The 20,649-nt window shown below is 37.3% G+C and overlaps 4 protein-coding genes across 6 annotated transcripts in view; 2 read left to right on the top strand and 2 right to left on the bottom strand.

Moving 5' to 3' along the window:
* Positions 573 to 3,338, bottom strand: LOC18778467 (50S ribosomal protein L20). Its single transcript, XM_020561408.1, has 3 exons — positions 3,022 to 3,338; positions 2,404 to 2,609; positions 573 to 912 (listed from the first exon to the last, which is right to left on the bottom strand). Exons 2-3 carry the CDS (start codon positions 2,587 to 2,589, stop codon positions 721 to 723), a joined length of 378 nt encoding a protein of 125 aa, XP_020416997.1. The 5' UTR covers positions 2,590 to 2,609; positions 3,022 to 3,338; the 3' UTR covers positions 573 to 720.
* LOC18778299 (ribosomal RNA large subunit methyltransferase I) lies at positions 3,427 to 7,316 on the top strand. Of its 2 annotated transcripts, XM_020561407.1 has the most exons (9): positions 3,438 to 3,627; positions 3,881 to 3,927; positions 4,233 to 4,458; positions 4,542 to 4,676; positions 5,174 to 5,396; positions 5,489 to 5,675; positions 6,086 to 6,270; positions 6,434 to 6,571; positions 7,046 to 7,316. In XM_020561407.1, the coding sequence occupies exons 1-9, from the start codon at positions 3,584 to 3,586 to the stop codon at positions 7,172 to 7,174; spliced, it is 1,314 nt and encodes a 437-aa protein (XP_020416996.1). In that variant the 5' UTR covers positions 3,438 to 3,583; the 3' UTR covers positions 7,175 to 7,316. The 2 variants fall into 2 exon arrangements, with proteins under 2 accessions (XP_007211680.1, XP_020416996.1); XM_007211618.2 differs by lacking the exon at positions 3,881 to 3,927 and having other exon boundaries at positions 3,427 to 3,627.
* On the bottom strand, positions 7,254 to 12,150 carry LOC18780482 (ALA-interacting subunit 3). Its single transcript, XM_007211436.2, has 8 exons — positions 11,624 to 12,150; positions 10,479 to 10,537; positions 10,288 to 10,362; positions 10,085 to 10,198; positions 9,811 to 9,881; positions 8,560 to 8,869; positions 8,050 to 8,339; positions 7,254 to 7,545 (listed from the first exon to the last, which is right to left on the bottom strand). Exons 1-8 carry the CDS (start codon positions 11,709 to 11,711, stop codon positions 7,491 to 7,493), a joined length of 1,062 nt encoding a protein of 353 aa, XP_007211498.1. The 5' UTR covers positions 11,712 to 12,150; the 3' UTR covers positions 7,254 to 7,490.
* LOC18778265 (succinate-semialdehyde dehydrogenase, mitochondrial) overlaps positions 19,763 to 20,649 on the top strand; it is a 7,903-nt gene continuing 7,016 nt past the window's right edge. The window contains exon 1 of one of the 2 annotated variants that reach the window (XM_007213680.2): positions 19,763 to 20,324. In XM_007213680.2, the coding sequence (XP_007213742.2) occupies positions 20,232 to 20,324 (93 nt within the window). In that variant the 5' untranslated portion in view covers positions 19,763 to 20,231. Of the gene's footprint in view, positions 20,425 to 20,649 lie in introns of both variants that reach the window. The other variant, XM_007213681.2, reaches the window with a different exon arrangement.

Genomic DNA, 20,649 nt, shown 5'->3' with positions numbered 1-20,649 from the left:
TCATTCTCAAAGAACATTGAATCCGATTAATTTTGGTATATATTTGCGTTTTTCATTCCAATTATTGTCATATACATCGAATCTTTTATTGGATGAATATGGTATACACCTGAGTTACTCAGTACCTGTTTCCTCCAATTTTTGGTATATAAATTTTCCTTTCATGTAATATTCGGGCCACCAATAATTTTCCTAAGGAAGATACGCTTGCCTTTTCAATTTTCAATTCTTAATATAAAAGCTTTCTTCATCAACAGAATATATGTGTATATTTTTTTTAGGGGAGGTGCTTGCTGGTTCAGTCTAATATTAAAATTTTAAAATTCAATTTCAAGACTTAATTTTTGTTGTCCCTACACTCTCTCTCAGATATAACATTCTAGGGGAGGTGCTTTTACTCATTTTCTACCTGCAGAGATCATTTCCAAATTTGTTTGTCAGCCTACTAGGTTATTAGATTCCTCTGTATGTATGGAACGATGATCATGAACGAATGTCTACGCCATACACAACCATCAGAATGGAGAGGTCCCGGTTCAGATAAGGGGGTGGGGGGAGGAGGAAAAGAGAAAGGCTAGCAAGGTCACTAAAATTTGCATCATCAAGCAATAATCTTAACCAAAATCTAAAGGACCAAAAGACAAAAAGAGAGACTCAGAAAGTTCAGTTCCATACAAGCTCTAAAATATAAAGCAAAGATGGATTTAACTAAATGGTCAGTTACACAAGCATTGAAAGGCCTTCCTTTTTGGGAGCATGCACCACGTTCTTGTTCCCAGGGAAGGCAGTGCGAGAGATGTCTACCAGGGCCTTGAAACTGTATGGTTCGTGCATGGACAGCTCTGACAAAACTTTCCTGTTCAGCTGAATGTTCTCCTTCATCAACCCATGCATGAAATTCCCATAATTAACCTGATGACAACAGTAAAAACAAAATAAAAGGGAGATCAGAATTCACTAGAAAACATATATTATACAGGAAATCACATGACAACCACTCAAATAACTTTGCTTTTATTTTTTAAACAGGAAAACCGCTCAAATAGCTCAAGATCATCAAATCAGCAATATATTCCAGCTTCTACCAATTCAACAGCCCAACAGCTTTCAGGCCAGAAGGTCTAAGATACATATGATTCCTCACACCTTAATCTAAACTTCTGTAGCTTTCCCCAACTTCCTAGATTTTCCAAACCCGACCATGAAAATATAATTTGGATATACTACAGTGCAGAGAATATCCAAGTCAAACAAAAAACTTGAAGTCAATTTGAAAACATTGGGCAAAGTTCTTAAGACCACAGGCAGGGTTTACATGCTAACAATCTTTGTAAACAATTCCAAGAATTCCAATGAGGACCCTTATTTTCACATGCTATTCTTTTTACTTTTTTACATCTACTTTTCACTAACCAAGTTCTTAGACCTTTTCACTCCATTCTCTTGATTTCCATCTCTTAAAAAATACAACCATAATATGCTTAACCAATATTGGAGAAAGAACAATCCTCTTGATCTTTTATGCAACCAAGGCTACTAAGCAACCTCTAGACACAATGGCAAAACAAAACTTAACAAAAAAGACTCTACCCGGGTTAGGATTCGTGACCCATGCTTCTCTTACTTTCATATGAGGTACGTTTCTACATTAGCATATAAAATAGTCTCTCATTTTCCCATCTTTTAACTCCTAAAACCAACAAAAACTGATATGAAGTTCATTGTTCTGCAGTACATTGAAAAGCTCAAGTCCTTAATTTTCAATAATCAGGATTTTCAACAAAACATGACTTACAACGCAATCTTAGGCTGAAAGGAATGCAGGAGGGCCAGGAAAGGAAGAGAAGTACAGAGCGAGTAAAAATGGGCAAGCTAGGAATAAAGGTCTCTTGAATTATCCCCACCCAAAGTGACCTGAAACAGTTCCTTTCACATTTTGTTTAAAGAAAATCCACATCAGCAGACCTACATGCCCTACTGATGGTGAGGCTATGTTGAGACTCAGTTACAGCATCACATCACCAGAGTCATTGACTCACTGCCATATCAATAGGATGGCCTTTTTACTCTACTGCCACACCACCACCTATATACACACAGTATTGGCTACTATTGCTCAAGATACAATCTTTGACCAAATGAATACTCATCATCTATCTTGCTTCACGTGTATTCTTCTCCCTCACTCCTTTGCGTCCAAGTTGTAGGCAATATAGAAAGGAACTCAGAAATAATTTCACTGGATAAAGATAACTGAATAGACATACCAAACAGAAGTGTATGGAAAAGTGTTAACTTTGATTGAAGTCCAAAAAAAAGTGAAAGAGAAACTGCTATAATTCTCTCAAACCAATAGTACCACATGCATCACATATAAGATAATAGTCACAATTCGATACATACACCATGGATGCGGGTGCCAGCATTGATGCGTTGGATCCATAGGGAGCGCATGTCTCGCTTCTTGGTGCGGCGATCCCTGTAGGAATACTGCAAGGCCTTCTCCACCCTCTCTCTGGCAATCCTTATGCAATTCTTGGCCCTTCCTCTGAAGCCCTTGGCTAGCTTGAAAATCTTATCCTTGTTCATTGTTCACTTTCCCTTAATTTCTTAAAAGATCAACACACACACACAGAACACCAACAAAACATAATCAGCGTAGGAATTGTCAGTTATTTAAAAGACCCATTTCTTCCTATTACAGAACAAAGCCAGACAAGTATTCATAAAGGGAAATTCCCCATTGGACAGAAGAGGATCCAGTAGAATGATATAAATTACTAATAAAGTCCGAACATTACAAAGACGTCAATCCCTTAACAACCAGTTTAAGAGAAAATATTGATTTTGCGGCAACAAATTCTATTGCCAAGAGGGAAATTAAAATTCTCATCAACAATTTAAGCAGCGACTCTTCAGGCTTGACATACTGGAATGTGAAAGAGTTGCAAAGAGTTCAAAAGGAAACTATAATTCATAAAATAGCTGATTAACTGAGAAAGATGGGTTTTTGCCACTCACCTGAGCCTATCTGAGGTGGGTTCCTTTCTGTATCAGCAGCTTCGAGTTGCACAAACGTGCCAAGAGACCAATCAAAAGGAACAAGCTATTTAATTTATAATCAATAATACCGAGAACGAAGGAGGAAGAAGAAGAAGAAGGAACAAGCTTTTTAATGCGTACCCACTGTGTGGACACTGTGGAGTAGGTGCCTTAAAATGGTGAGAGTTGAGAAACAAACTGGTTTGGGTGAGCAGCGGGTAGCGTGGAGGCGTTTGAGAAAGAATATGGATGGGCAATCTATAATATTGAACCAAGAATGCGGGCAGTTCTGTCCAAACACAATTTAGCACCTAAATTCCCAATGGCCCATTAAGAACCTTAGATAAGTAGAGCCCAACCCCAAAAACTGAACCAGAAAAATTGTAGGAGAGAAAATCCGACCCATGTTGATTTTAACCGGGTATCGTTTGCTCATGGAGAGGGTAGTGATAAATCTACTTTGACAGTGTTGTCTCAGCTCAAAAAATATGCAGCATCTTCCAGCCCGCCTGGTAAAGTCTCTGTCTGCTACTTCTTTACCATGCACCACTACCCTTCAAGAACTTGCCTCTGCTCACCCCAAAGGTATGTCCTTTTCTATCTATCTATCTCTCTCTCTCTCTCTTCGTCTCTTTTTTGTGTCAAGTTTTTTTTTCTTTTCTTATTTTTTATTATATAGAGGCTTTGTTGAGCATATGGTATCTCTAAAACCATCATTCCATATGTTTGTTTGAGTGTGAATTATGAAGCTTTTGGCTATTGGGTCTGTTTAATTTGTTTTCTTAATCGAAACAGAAGAAAGTAATTGATTTTTTGTAACTTGTGTGAGACTCAGCAGTATGCTTGCGCTCATTGTAATTATGTCTCGGTCAAGCTCAAAACCATGTACGTATATACCTGATAGTGGATGATCCGTTTAGTTTTTTTTCCCAGTAATTTGTTTTCTCTTTCTAAATGCGACATGTATCTTCCTATATGCTGCATCTTGCTAGAAATAACCTAATTCCAGATTGTCATGTCAACTTAAATTAAAAAAATTCCTATCATCCAAAAGAAAGTTTTTTTTTTTTGGTTCCCTTGAGCTTATTTTGATGCTAGAAATGCCTGCTTCTCTTGATGAGCTTTCAATCCATCGATTAATTTTTCAAAAATTTTCTTAGACATCATGTTAATTGGTCTGGCCTTGGTAGGTGTTGCGAGGGTCGTCTTGAAAAAAGGGAAGACACAATTATTCAAGGATGGAAGCCCAATGGTTTACAGTGGAGCAGTTGATAGAATAATTGGTAGACCACCACCTAGGAGTGGAGACATTGTGCTGGTAGCTGATGGGGCAGAAAAACCAATAGGCTGGGGCATGTATAATTCCGTCTCCATGTTCTGTGTTCGGCTGATGCAGCTGGAAGAGGAAGCAACGAGGTACTATTCATATGAGGCCTTTCTAGTTCTGACTTATTATCACCTTCACATGGATGTTTAAATTGTTAACCTTTACAAAACAGGGATTTGTCATGTGCATTGAACATGGAGAAACTGCTTGAGACAAGAATTAATGAAGCTATAGAACTACGTAAGAGTTTGGGGCTTCCATCAGCTAGTACAAATGCATTCCGTCTTGTCAATAGTGAAGGAGACAGGTACTTGACCTTAGTCTATTGAGATTTTTGATAGTATATTTACAGAGAATTGCACCTATAATATCTCTAGAAGTCATTGCTAGTTGAGTATGAGATAACAATTCTCCCCTTGTATTTTGTTAGAAAGTCCATATCTGTGTGTGCACTACAGAACTAAAGACACACTCATTAAGCTAATTATTTGACATACCAGTAATAATTAAGCTCCTCCCGGAGTTGAACATGTTTGGATGTTATTTTGTATGCATATTGGGATTGAGAGCAACTTCTTAAGGTTGTATTTTGATAGGAAACTCGTTAAGTATGAAATTGAATTAGTGTAAATGAAATATGTGGAATATATATAATTTGATCTGAAATGTTTAGTTTTTAGTGGTAACACTAAATTGTTATTTGGGGCTCCATAGCTTTGTGGTCTTGATTTTTCACCTTTTTCTTTATTACATAGAATTATCTGTGTCACTAATTTACAAATTCATGTCACCTTTTTACCACAGATTGTCGGGACTAATAGTTGATGTATTTGGAGATGTGGCAGTAATAGCATCATCTGCTGCTTGGGTTGAGAAGTACAAACCAGAAGTAGAGGCTTCTGTTGGTAGAATTGATGAAATTAATTATATAAACTGGAGACCCTCTTCGGAAGTTTTAAAAGAAGAAGGATTGGATGCGTCAAATTACAAGGAAAGGGATCCATCTATTTGTCCTCAAAGAACAAAGGTATATCCCACAAAATGTTACATTTTGCACATTTTAACCAGTTATGAGATCTCTTAAATGTGAATGTTTAATTTCATTTTGAAATTACTTAGGTTACGGAAAACGGGATTTTTTATGCCATTTCGCTTGAGGGACAAAAGACAGGGTTTTATGCCGATCAGCGTGAAAACCGTCAATTTATATCAACAATTTCAGATGGTCAGAGAGTTCTTGATATGTTCTGCTACAGTGGTGGTTTTGCTCTAAATGCTGCACGAGGGGGTGCTGTGAATGTCATTGGTATGAATAAAGTTTTGCTGTATTCGGATGATTTTATTTGAAGTTAGAACCTTTCTTTTTATAAGAACTTCATTGAAACTGGCGCCAGTTACTGAGTTGGGAATGGAGGCTTGCTTTTGTACCACTTTGGTTTTGGCCAGCCTGTTCATAGCATGTCAATATACATATGGTATCAGTGATTAACTAATAACCACCATGAGGTCATGGAGTTAGCATTATAGTAGCATTATACTCATTTTAGGAGGCACCGAAAGCCGAGAATTTTTCATTTGAGATACATTAACTTCTCTGAAAAAAAAGATTCCAAAAGGGCATCTAGAATTGGATGCTATAAAATCATCTAGACAAGACATTTTGAGATTGCATGTTCAAAGCTAGATGAGTTTCTAATTATTCCTCTATTGCATCAGGTGTCGATTCATCATTGCCTGCAGTTGAGCTAGCTAAAGAAAATATTGTCCTTAACAACATGGATCCAGGAAGAATAACATTTTTGAGAGAAGATGCAAGTGAGTTTATGAAGGGTGCTCTTTCTAGGAATGAATCATGGGATATTGTCATTTTAGATCCTCCAAAACTAGCACCACGAAAGAAGGTACTATCAGTTAAATGCATTTGTTTCATGACCAAAATCACTTTTCAGTAGAAATATGAGCGCATTGCTTGTTCCCCATCCATTACTTCTTCTTCCTCTGCCTGTCTGTAAGTGATTCTTTTGTGAATTTTTCTGCTTCTTATTGGGTCGTTATTGAATCCAGGCTTTACAAAATGCATCAGGCATGTATAGAAATCTAAATTCATTAGCAATGCAACTGACAAAGAGAGGTGGTCTTCTCATGACTTGTTCATGTTCAGGAGCTATGACGCAAAGTGGGATGTTCTTGCGCATTCTTCAGGCAAGTTGTACTCTGTTGGTGTGCAGTACCCTGACTAGTGAAATTCTAAAGATTTCTTTTTTTATAAAGATAACCACCTTCCCAAAATGTTTGACGCTATTAAATTCTCATCAGACTAAAATTGATAGGAAAAATGACATTCTGACAGTGTAAGATGTCATGTGTCATTAAATTATATGTAAAGAAAGGATCACTCATTGCATGATGTAAAGGAGCCTTGTATATGTAAAGAATATTACTCATTCAGGCCAATTCTGGTTTTTCTCTCAAAATTGTTTTTGGCCAAAATGGGTAGATTTTCAAATTTATAACAAAAACAGGCAATTAATCAGCCATAACATAAGCACTTTATTCCCTGAAATTTGGTTGTAATTATCTGCTGTTACAAAATGAGCGTCATGCAATTCTATTTAATTTTATAAGCATCTCTTCATCTTTCTCAACTTATCTTTTAATTTTTATTTGTTTAATCAGGGTGCAGCTTCAGCAGCAGGGAGAAAAATAACCATTCTGCGGGAGGCTGGAGCAGCATGTGATCATCCCATTGACCCATCCTACCCTGAAGGCAAATACCTTTCAAACATCCTTCTGAGAGTGCTTTGAAGATGACAATCACTTACATGGGAACACAAGCGAAAAAACCAATCATATTTTTTTAGTAGAGCTTAAACAAAGCCATCGATCAATGGAAATAACTTTAGATGTATTTAATACTATTTCTGGAATTATACATGAAAGTTCATAATGTCATGATCTCAAAAGAGAATGGGATAAAAAATAAAAGAAAACTCCAAATGACCGAAATGCTTCTCAAAGTCATATGTACTGCTCACATTGAAAACATTAATATACAAATAATTAAAATCAGTCATTAGGAAACGCTTGAGTGAAGCAAATGTCATGAGCAGTTTAAAACGCCTTAGTGCCCTCCTGGATTTCTGTTCCATGACAGATAAGATGGATCTCCAAGTTGCCTGAAAGAAAAGAAAGGGTCATAAGAACATTATTTTGTTTCCCATAAAAATCATGATAAAGTAAAATCAATTTATTCAGACCCAGAAAAAAAAAAGGTAATATCAAGTTATGAAAAGTAAGGGCCGGTCCTAGTAACAGAGCACCAGCCATAAAATAAAAGTGGAATGAACTTGAGGTGAAAGGGAAAAGTGGTCCAATAATAAAAATCTTCAAGTGCCCTGCTAACAAAAACTGTTACTTTAGTGACAAATGGGCAAACGACCAGAAAGGACACATCTCTGTGTTTTGACCATTCCCATCTACCCTACCCTAACAACTAGTTGGGCATGAACTAATCTACACATTTTCGATTGCTGGTTCTTATTATGCGTGCTGAAAGACTGATCACACAAGCATACAAAATATAATGCCACAAAATGGAGTTCATATAAGGCAACTGTTGACAGAATTTATATTCCCTGCATGATAAAAATAGGAATGGCATATTTGGTTTAGGATTTTACCTTGGCTTAACAAGATATACAACTGTGAAAGCCATGGCCAGAAAGAAGCACAACCCACCAACAGTGAGATAAGCAATGCCAAGGAAGTCATTCCTGCCACCAATCCAACTAGTGGTAGAAAGCACGAGCTTCTTTTTTCCATTAAAACTGTATGTGTTGTAATTGTTCTCCAACGTCACGTGTAATTCATCACCTGCTTCCAAATCCACCTCAATCTTCCCATACAACTTTCTAAATGTTGGCAGTGCAGCAGTTCTCATCCAAACAATAAGGTCCTCTTGATCACTTAACTGTTCAACAAAACATATTGACCTGGTTAATCACTTTCCTTTTTTACCATTAAAATAATACATCTTCAGCAAAACAATATCCTTCCATGTCATACAAGACATTTTTCCTTATTTCTGACTCTGTAAAAAAAACACTTTATTGGGGTTCAGAGTCTTCAAAGATGCATAAGAGCAATAGTAACACTTCAAAACTAGAGATGAGAAGTGGCAAATTGCTTACTGGTTTGGATGCATCGAGAGACGCACCACCTCTAAGAGTTCCATTCTGAAAGTTCTTTGGAAAGACTTTTTTGCCAAACTTGTGATCCCTATCACTCTTCCATGAGATATCCTTCTTGTTCACCGTCAATGGCACCGTCGATTGCTGCTTCTTGCGTGAAAAACTATAGGTGTCGTTGAACAAACTCCAAGCTATAAGACCACAAGGCACAACAGGTTGACCACCTGCCTTATCTTCAGGCTTACAAGCATCCACTTGATTTTCAGACTTTGGATCTCTCAACTGTTGATCGCTTCGGCTTTTAACATACCTGAAATGTAGGAAGTCACAGTCAGACCAGATATTTTCTTTTTGCCAAATGAAGATCTCATACTTGATAATATATATTTCCACACAAAGCTACTTGTATCAACTTTCTACCAGGAAACATCCATTGTAGTTGCTGAGTGAAATTAATAAAGAATGAGAGAGACCCTAGTCTTTGCTGGCAGCAGAGCTTGAATTACATGAGCAATTATTCACAGAATGCACATGCCTTAAACCAGATACTCATTTTTTATTAGCCAAATTATTCCAATCCATAAGTCTGCAAATTCACATTCATTTACATACACTTTCAGTTTTTTCCTATTAGGAACAGGCTTTTAATAAGACTTGTAACCGACTAAGTTTTTATTCTATTTTGTAGGAGACCAAGTACCTGACTTAAGGTCCTATATAGGACCCAATATCTTCACTAAACTGTACAACCACCATTAAAAAAAAAAAAAAAAGTCCCAGAATTACCTATGAAACAAGTGGGTGCTATTCACATTCATTTACGTACACTTTCAGTTTTTCCTATTAGGAACAGGCTTTTCATAAGACTTGTAACTGACTTAAGTTTTTATTCTATTTTGTAGGAGACCAAGTACCTGACTTAAGGTCCTACATAAAGGACCCAATATCTTCACTAGACTGTACAACAACTATAAAAAATAAAAATAAAACATGTCCCAGAATTACCAATGAAACAAATGGGTGGTACTCTTGACTACAAGTCATTATCTGCTACAAGAGCTTCCATGTACCCTGGTCTACCTACCGTCCTGCTCATATATGGCCCACAAATATCGAGGTCCCTATAAAACTATGACAAAAGTTGGCGATACATTTAATTCAACCAACCCTTTCATTGATTTTCCACATAAATATTATTGCATCAACCATATTAAATATAAATGGAGGGTTATGGCTAAGCAGTAGACATACCTGCGATGATTCTGGTAGAAATTATCCAGCTGGTAATATACATATATAGGATGCTTCATATTCTTAGTTACCTTCATGAGGGAAAAAAATATCCATCAGCAAATATGGGAATTGAGTTTCCAGTGCTAATAAAAAAATTATCTAAATGCATATAAGATCCTTCCATGTAGCAGCACCTTAGGGATGTCTTGGTAGCTCAACAATGATTACCCACCAATTACAGTCCCTTGATGATAATTATAAAGGAAGCGGGGAGGGGGAAGGAGAACCTTACCTTCAGAGTTCTGTTGCATTTTTTATCTCCGGGGCCTTGTATGTACCCGACCTTATCACTTCTAGAGGGCGTTGGTATGCAATCAGTTTCATACCGATCAATAATTTCAATAACCTGATAGGAAAATTTTCCTGATCAACTGCATGTAGAACTAGAAGAGAATAAACAAATTATGCATAGAATTGGGTTTCATTTAGCCATACGTCTCGAGAAGCAAAGAGGGAGACAACTCCGATGGGAATGAAGACAATGCTTACAAGCATGAATGCTGAGATCACCTGCAAGCACAAGCGTGTACGCACATAAAGAGATAAGGACATAGTTCAATTTAAATTTTAACAGGTATGCAGATACCATAGCTAAGGGATATCAGGTACAATAGTATAAAATGTACCCATCGTGGCGTGAGAATTGGCTTGCACGCTGGAAGTTCCTGCTGAGTAAATCTTGAATCTGAAAAGATCAAATTTTATAATCTCTTTAGTTTATGATTGATAGAAAGGCTACTGAGCAAAATGTGAATTACAGTTTGAAGGCATGAAGTTGGCTTTTCAATGCCCAGCTACACCGTATCAAGTGATAAACAGGAAAAACAATGGAAAAACGTCTTGTACATAGCAGTATGTCAGCTTTAGGTGGACTCAGATTTCACAAATTGGCTGAAAGCATTAAGCGTGTGGCACACCCGTCTATTTTTCCAAATATTAGTACACCAGACTATATCCTAATTCTCCAATGTTAGATACCCTTAGATTACCATCACAAGACTTTCATCCCATAATTGAATTACAAAAAGATTTCCAACACTAGTTACCATGCCTTACAAATTTGATTAAAGTCAAAGTAATTGGAATGGTATGGACTCCTAAGTATTCATTATCTATGTTAGGCCACCTGATATTATATGCATACAAGCTTTAATGCCTCTAAATATTAAAAATAAAATAGAAAATTATAAAATCAGAAGAGTTATTTGTTTCGATGTTTAACTGAGTCTTCTTAATTTTGCTTTCGAATTAATGAACACAGCCTAGTTTTCAGATTTTTTGATACAAACAATACTGGGGAAGGAGGTATTTAACTGAGTCTTCTTAATTTTGCTTTCGAATTAATGAACACAGCCTAGTTTTCAGATTTTTTGATACAAACAATACTGGGGAAGGAGGTATTTAACCTAGGACCTAGGGGTAAATGCTTTTAACCACATGAGCTACAAGCCCCTTGCATGAAGACAGCCTAGTTTTCAGATTTGATCTCACAAACTTAATGAACTATCTCAGGTATATCATTGACTTCTGAAATCTTATGAAACTAACTCAGCAAATAAATATCAGACAGGAACATCTCGAGATACAGAAATAAATTTAAAGAATAAAAATATTAATTTAGAAAGAAAAAAAAAACATGTAAATCAGATAACTGGAAAGCGAAAATGGCAAACCCACAGGCAAATATCCACAAAGTATCATCTGGGTATTCTTGAGAATAACTCAAAACCTTAAAAGAAAACAAAAGCTGAGGGCTTTGGGAAGAAATTACATTTGGGTCGCTTGGAATGCCTCCTGGTAGATGTTGGATCGGCAGATCCGGCGCCTCCTGAGCTAGACGGCGCCGTATTGGAACTCATCAGTGACAAACCCTGTCTTCCCCAGCAAAGATTTTAAAGTTTTCTGTTTTTAAATTTTATAAAATAAAATATATATAAAAACCCACTCGACCTGTAAGAAAGAAATGAAGGATTGGGTATGTAAATGATCAAAGAGACGAACAGATGGAGAATTGGGTAAGGGGTTGTGTTTCTTTTTGGTTGATTTTCTGTGTAAACTGGTATTGGCGTTAACAGGGGTGGGTGGGTTTTGAGCTTTTGGAGATTTGGATTGTATTGACTTTTTTAGAGAGAGGGTTTGGAAGAAAGTGTCTCCTTTCTTTCCCTCTCTACAAGGTGGCTGGCCGGCGACCCCCTCTCTCTCTCTTTTCTCTAGAAGAAAGAAGACTAGAATAAGAATATTTTCAGAGAGAAAGAAACAAAGACCATTGAAATGTCAAACTAATACAATGCTACACGCTTTAGACGAGACCTGTCCAATCTTTTTCCTTGCGTTTTTGCGTTAATTACTATATTTTATAATTTGCTAATATTTGCTAATATAATTTCCTTTTGTTTCAAAAAAATAATTTGCTAATATTAATATTTGGTTTTTATTATAGAACATAAAAGCAAAAAAAACTTCTGATTTAATTTTTTTTTATCAAATGATTTATTATTTTATGAAAACTAAGTTTTAACTGAAAGTTAATAATTAAATTATAAAGTTTAATTTTTTTAATGGACCTCAAATATGATAAGAATATGGTAAGGCTTGAAATAAATATTTTTGTTGGACTTTAAACTTGTAATATGAAATATATTTGAAATTTCGGCTTTTTGATGTCGCTTTACTTCACAATTTCAGGCATCCTCCAATGAATGGCTGTTATAAGAGCATCTCCAACCGATGTGTAAAAAGTGTCACATAAACATTTAACGGCTAGATTTAACTGTTACAATAATTATTTATTTGATATATTGGGTGGAGTGTAAAACTGTGTAAATGTCGACTTGCCACATCAACCATCAAATTTAAATTTGATGTTTGATATTTAATATCTCCCTTGGAGATGCTCTAAGGGACCAGATAGAATTTATTATAGAAACATGAATTTGATTAGTCGATTTATTTTCTGAATAAGGAAAAATATTATGGTTTCCATCATGACTAAATATAAAATTGAAAAATCTCTCCAAAAAAATTTAAATTGAAAAGAATAGTATTGGAGTTTGAAGTTTGGAATTTGGAATTTTCCTTTTTTAATTATTGTGAGGTGAAAAGTAGGTGGAAGAGTTTTTTAGGTGACTCTTTCTTATGCAAAATTTAATTAATGAACAACAGAAAGTCGCATAAGTGGAAGCTAAAGTCTAAAAACATCCATAATGGGCTCCTTAAATTATTTCCTTAGCATAAGTAGAAGCTAAAATCTAAACATTCATAAAGAAGCTATGTCACATATTAAAATTTAGTGATATATATTGGTTAACGCTAGGGAGGAAGAGAGGGTGTTCCTACACAAAATATTATCAAGGTATCATGGGAATTCAAACTTGAGATCACTGATTTGTATGTCATGATCCTTTTATTTCAATGATCCAATAATTATTAATTAAAAAATAATTTTTTTATAAAAAGCACCTAACTACCATAAAAGCTACTAGTTGTAATATAATAGTCCTGCAGAAACATGTTGATGTCAAAACATGATCAACTTCAATGGGGTCGTTTAAAATGAGAAATTCATATTTTAGTTGGTTGAGATAGACACTTCATATCAAACTCTTGAGGTGCGAGCTCTTCGTTTCCATGTTGTTTTGTTATTGATTAAGAGTAATGCTACACTTACTATATTTTTATCCCATATTTCTATATCACATGATATGGCATATCTATATTATAGGCCACATTAATTAAAATCAATGAAGTGTATTTTAATAAAGAAAGTTTAATTAACATTTTTTTAAGTGTTAATCAATCATAAAAGAAAAGAAAATATTAAATACTTTTAATTGATGTGGCTGTCCACCTCATCTGCCACATAAGATGGTATGAGAATGTGGTATACAAATGTGGTAAGAGTGCATTATTCATTGAGTAATTGTGTTTATGCTTGTTATTGAGGGTAATATTTTGCATAATGATATATTATCTTTTGAGTTTCTTCGTTCATTAACAATTTATTTTGAGGTGTAGGATATAATTATATCATACATTACTTCGTTTACATAAATGTAAATACCCTAACAATGTCCTAACAAACTGAAACATTAATTTTCAAATTCTTCACTACACACTAACATATGAGAATTTAGAGATAGTTAACTAATACATATGCATTGGTGGTATAGTTTAGTTGGTTGAGCTCTTCTACTTTCATTTCATCTATATGGGTAGAATTTTAAAACTCCAAGCACCCAATAAATATTTGTGTAAACCTCCTCTTCTCCAATCATTTGTACTAAAAAAGAAAACTAATACACATGTGTTGCATGTGGACAAAAGGTGGATTGATTCTCAAATTGTGGAGAAATCTTAATATTCATATTGTAATCATATTTTCAAATTCATTGTTATAAAGAATGTTTTCTTATCCTTTTTATTGGGTAAAAAATGTTTTCTTACTCTTAGACGACAATTTTTTCGATCATGTCAGATGCAAATGCATGGAAGGGTCATACAAGACCAAGCCATATATAATATAGTTGAATTAATTGTATCAAACAGTTGCAAATTTGGAATTGGCTTTCAAGGGTCAATGCGTTGGGCAAAAACATGCATTTGACAGTAAAAGAGACTTCTGGGGTTCTCTCAATATATTTATAGTGTGCTATTTCCACCCTTTATTTATTTTTCCATTTATTTTATCTTTCCACTTATTATGTAAATTTAAAAAATATATAATTATTATTTTTTCATCCACCATTATTTTTAAAATACTCTTTAATTATTAATTCAACTAAAGTAGATAACTTTAACTTCAAGACACATTTTTCTGTTAAATGTATGCCATGTGTCCAAGAAAACAAATAATAAAAAACTAATTTAACTATTAAAATGAGATCTTAAAAATAAATAAAAAAATCAATCTCATATCTCCACTGCCCAATCGCCATTATCAACCCCTACACTGCACCACTGCAAACCCTCACAAATCCATCACCCTCATAGCCCACTTTCCCCTATCCATATCACCCCCCCTCACCCCAAAAGTCCAACGGTCCTCGAGATCGTTAATTGTTGCATTGTGTATGATGATGCCCAAAATCAAGCTCCAACTTAGATAGATGAAGTGTGGAGTCTTCAGCAAGACAAGAGGGTTATGGACCTTCAGCAAGGAGAGGCTTTTGACCACAAAGCGATCTTGTAGAAAAAAGATGGAGAAGTAATCGTCAAGCTTCAAATACTAGTGTAGTATCTGTAGAGAGCTCTCCGATGCCTAAGTTAGCAAATGTGAGATATGTAGTCATTTTGGCAAAGTAACAGTAAAGATGAAAACTAGTACCTTTTTTTACTTTGGCACTATTCCTCTTTTATAAAGAAATGACAGTGAGAGTTTGCACAAAGTTTCGATGTGGGACTTTGGGTGAATCACTTGTGATGGTGATATGTGTCCAAAGTTTTAGGTTATATAGTTGGGAGCTTCGGCAACTGCCTTCGGTAGGCAATTACCCCTTCGAAGGGAGTTATTCCTTTGGCAGGTTAAGAAGATGATGACGTCATCACTGTTTTTAGGGATATCCCTAAAAGTGTCTTTCCTTTGGCAGTCGCTGTGCTTGTATATGGGCCAGTCTCCCAGTGTCAAATGTGCTCGATTAATTATAGTGCAAACAATCTATGCAACCAATCCAATACCCCACTATCATCCATGCTCGTCTTAATGCCACTACAATTGATTCCTTCACCATGAGCCTAACAATATTGTATGAAATGGGGAACGGAGAGTGAATAAAGAGATCCATAAAAGTGGGTTTTTTTTTATTTTAATTAATTCAAACTTTCAACCAAATAATATGTTTGGGTTTTGGGTTAGGTAGCACGAATCAAACACAGAGAGTGATGAGAGAAAGAGAGGAATAAAGAGAGCAAATTGGGTTTTTCCTTTTGTTTGTTTTTGTGCAAACTTTTGATTACCAGTTTGTGTGGACTTGGAAAAAATAAATCCAACAAGACAGTGAGTAATAACTATTACAAATTCAAGTCCAACTCACTCAGAGTTGACATATAGAGGATCAAGAAGACGCTTTGAAAGGACCCGCCCCGAATTTTTTCAGAACTCGAGGCAAACCCTTTGGAATTCCCGACATCCTCCCGATGCCAGGCCCAAATACTAAAAACCGAGACTTCCCGCCGAAAATTCGGCAGAGTCTCCCCTATAAATTGGACATTTCCCAAAATTTATACCTGCATGAAAACGCATTTAATATTCCCAACTGGCAGCATGCACAATATAATTTCATGCAATTCACACAAATGGCCTTCGGCCTTCCAATAATACTCAACCAACTACCAAACATGCTAACAAAACAATTCATGCCTTAAACAAGGCAAACAATTCAAATCTAAATTATGACTAACATTTAGTCTGCGGCTGCACCTAATAACCTTAGGCTGCCTACGTACCCTCCTTGAGGGATCAAGCCACACGTAGTTCTTCCCTAAAAACCAATTCCACACTTAAGCGATACCTTATTTCCTTTCTCTGTATTTCACATAATCTCCCCATACGCCGGTACAACCAACGCCACGTATGGGGCCTGTCAACACGCGCGGATAACCTACGCCACGTGCGACCATGCCATACTATCATAATATCTCCCCATACGCCGGTACAACCAACGCCACGTATGGGGTCTGTCTCAACGCCGGATAACCTACGCCACGCGAGACCTGCACATCATATCACATAACTCCCCATACGCCGGTACAACCATTGCCACGTATGGGGCCTGTCCCAACGCCGGATAACCTACGCCACGCGGGACCTCAACATCATATCACAAATCTCCCCATACGCCGGTACAACCAACGCCACGTATGGGGTCTGTAGACAAGCCAGATAACCTACGCCACGTGCGACCTCAACACAATATCACAATAGCTCCCCATACGCCGGTACAACCAATGCCACGTATGGGGCCTGTCTCAACGCCGGATAACCTACACCACGTGAGACCTGAACAACATATCTCATATCTCCCCATACGCTGGTACAACCAATGCCACGTATGGGGCCTGTCCCAACGCCGGATAACCTACGCCACGTGAGACCTAACTTTCACTTGGTGGTACTTGTAGTGAATCCAACATCCAGGGAGGTATCTAAGGTAGTGCGTACAGCACTCCAAACTGACATTCTAGACTCTGTTGTACCCTTGTACAACCATGTATAATTATATAAATAATTCTAATATTGTGTAACCCTCCACAATAGTCTAGCACCCGATAATCTCCCCTGGAAAGGTAAGATTACTTCGGGAGACTCACGGTCAACCAAGGGTCAAACTACTCTAACCCTGGTCAAACGGACCTGCAGAACCCACGACCTTCAATTTCCGATCCAAAAGTCCCTATGGGTTCTACCAGGTATGGGACACTTGTTCTGCAAGTTTGATTCAGATCGGACGGTCGGATTGCTCACGATCGCACGATCTGACAATTAATATAAAATATAAACTGTAAAATTACTATTCGGAACATCCGGGGCTCCGATTCACAATCCGTGAATTCCTACACGATCCTAGAATTACCTAGATTAACATATATTAAATTTGGGACCATCCGACGGTCCCAACCTATCGAACCCGGATAACGCGCAATATGCGATCGTCCGTTCGATAGTCAAACGATGTCCGAATTGAGATCCGCGAAATCCTACGCACTCGTGACAACCTAAGGATCTCATCGAGATACAGTGTCACTTTTTCTACAGTGCCCACGCTCCGCCGCACGCGCCGGCAGCGCGTGAGTGCCCAAAGCGATAACGCTTCGCCGGAAAATCTCAAAACCACGGCTCCAAATTCCTACCCTAGGTATAAGACCCTATTTGGAGCCACTTTTGTTCTTGGACCTACCCCAAAAACTGACCGGAAGTGGCCGATCACGGCGGTCGAAGTTCGGCAGATTTTCAATTCGAAAATCGAATTGTCTACGCTAAGAATCGATCTAATCCTACCCACCATCAGCTAGAGCATGCAGAAGGGATGAATTTCCATACCTTGATCGCCAGAAATGGCAGCTGGAGGAGGGAGATCGGGCGGCTGTGAAGATCGGGGCGACGTCGGCCGCTTCTTCTCCAAATTCCGGCCCAAACCGCGGCGGCTGGAGGCGGGAGCTGGCTGGGGTTGGAAGAGGACGACGGCCCGGTCATTTTGGTACCGGTCCCGTCGTCATTGGTGGCCGGAGGAGAGCACGGCCGGCCAAAACGTGGCCGGCTGTCGCGCGCGAGAGAGAGGAGAGAGAGAGAGGTCGCGCGGAGAAGAGAGAGAGAGAGAGAAAACCAGATTTTTATAAAAATCTCATTTCGAAATATTTACGATTGTGCCACTGGGTTTCTTTTGACCATATCTCTCTCGTTACAACTCCGATTCGAGCCCACTACGTGTCTATGAACTCGTCTCAGTACGACTTATCCAAAAATACTTCCCAAACTCTCTCCGGTTAAAAATATAACTAAAATACCCTTAAATAATTAAATAAGGGTTAAATTTGGGAAAATTTGGAGTCGGGGTGTTACAGTCTTTACAATACCAATGCTATAGAGAGACCATGAGAATGACTGATTTTGTATGAATAGGGAACCATAAGCACCAAAAGTGAAAGGGCCTTACCGCTCAACATCCACTTGGCAAAAGAAGGCCACAACACCTCCAACATCCCACATGATCTCACAACACCCAGTATGAAAGATCTATTTAGATATAAAAACTCTACCTCCTCAACATAAAGGATTTTAAAAGTTAGTCCAAAAGGACTGGGGATAAACAAAACCGAGCACAAAACTGGGGAGAAACAAAACCCAACATAAAACTAGGGATTAAAATCTCTCTACAACATGACGGGGGAGAGAGTCGCCCAATTTATTAGCCAAAGAAGTTGGTTCTGTGGGGGTTTGCAAAGAAGAGAGTCCCAAAAAAAGGAGAAAAAAGAAGAAGAGTGCCAAATGTAGTTTAAATTGGTGTGATTGAAGTCACAAGTTCGACTCCCTTAATTCCATTAAAAAGAAAAACATAATACAATTAGTGGTACTTTCTCAATTCATGACTATTATCTTCATTAATCAAAAGTGTTGGGTTTGAACTTAGGACTTAAGTCTAAATTGATAAGAAAAATGTCACTAAATCATGAGCTAATTGATATGACCTCACCAAATTCCAAGTAAGCAAACGCGTTATAAGGAATGGGCTTGCTAAATCATGATTGTACCTTTAACAAGTTTGAAACAAAAGATTTGCCAAATTAAGCCCCATTTGATGGACGAAACTGAATTGGATAGAATTGGATTTTAATTGAACTAGGTTGGTTTGGATTGGCTTGGACTTTTAAGTCCTATGAGTTGTTCGGCACATCAATTTGCTGGACCAGATTGGAGTCTTGGATTTCAATTTTTTAATTAAATTTTAGTATTTATTTCATTATTTAATATCATAAACAATTACTAAAACAGACACAAAATTAAAATTAAATAGCATCAAATTAAAGAGTCAATTATTTAGATTGGGACTTACATCGAACATTGATATTATTCATTAACCCAGAACAACTGAGATTAAGGGCTTGTTTGGAACTACTTCTTTAGAAAACACTTATGTTCATAACGCTTTTAATAAAAGCGTTTTTGTTATAAAGTTGTTGAAAATTTCATAAAAAATCGAATGTGCTTCCTGAAAAAGCACTTGGGAGTGCTTCCTGAAGAAGCACATGCTAGGGGCTTCTTCGGAAAGCGCTTTTATGGCCCAGAAACGCTTCTAAATTTTTCTGTCAAACATAGTCAGAAGCGCTTTTGGTTGGAGAAAGAGTAAATGATAAGATTGCTTGAAATATGTGGGATAAGTGATAAGATTGTAGCATCAGAGAAGAAAATCTAATAAAGAGAAGACGAGAAGAAGGAGGCGGAGGCGTCGTTGTAAACCCACGTCTCTGCTTCGGTTTCCTAATCCCTCATCTGCTAGATTTGTAGCCGATGTAATTATTTTCATCCAAACTGCTCTTAGGTGCATTTGAACCCATCAAACAACGAACTGGAACCATGTCCATTTTAATTGGATATATCCAATCCACTCCAGCCGACCAAAACATGGCCCAAGGAAAAAAGTGATGGAGGCTCAATCCAGAAAAGGATTGGGCTTGCCCCCCAAATGATGACTATATAATAATAAAAAGCAAAGAGAGCAGAGAGGGTGCCACAATTGGCAAAAATTGTTGTCACAGAGAGGCAGCGTGGAGCTTCACTGCGAAGTAGTGAGCTTAAACTTCAACGATTACAAAAGAAACCAGACTAGTGAGCTTCGTAGAACCACTAGAAGCATAAAAAGACGAAAAATTTGAATCTGATTTCTGCCATGACCTTCAGAGCGTCACGCATGTCAGCTCGATCCTTCAAGCTTTTCACACATTTGCCTTCCATGCAAGCCCCTCCTCTCCTCTCTCGCCAGGTAACCCCCATCCGTTTGTGATTTGTCTCTGTATATGTGTATTTATATCGCCCAAGAGCTCAAAGAGACTCAAATTTCAGTTCTGTAGCAGTAAGCAGTTGTAAGTATTTGCCCTTCTCCCTCCCTCTCTCTCTCTCTCTCTCTCTCTCTCTCTCTCTCTCTCTCGGTATGTCGCTATATATATATATGTATGAGAGAGAGGGGGAGAGAGAGAGTGTGAGAGTGTGTGTGAGTGAGAGTGCTTTATAGAGATATATGTGTGTATTTAGATCTATATATAAAAAGAAAGATATGTTGTGGTGAGATATACAGAGTGTGTGTGTGT

This window comes from Prunus persica, chromosome G4 (genome assembly GCF_000346465.2).
Source record: "Prunus persica cultivar Lovell chromosome G4, Prunus_persica_NCBIv2, whole genome shotgun sequence".
Taxonomy (NCBI): domain Eukaryota; kingdom Viridiplantae; phylum Streptophyta; class Magnoliopsida; order Rosales; family Rosaceae; genus Prunus; species Prunus persica.
The sequence above is the reverse complement of the archived record's forward strand: the minus strand, read 5'-3'. Positions and strand labels throughout refer to the sequence as shown.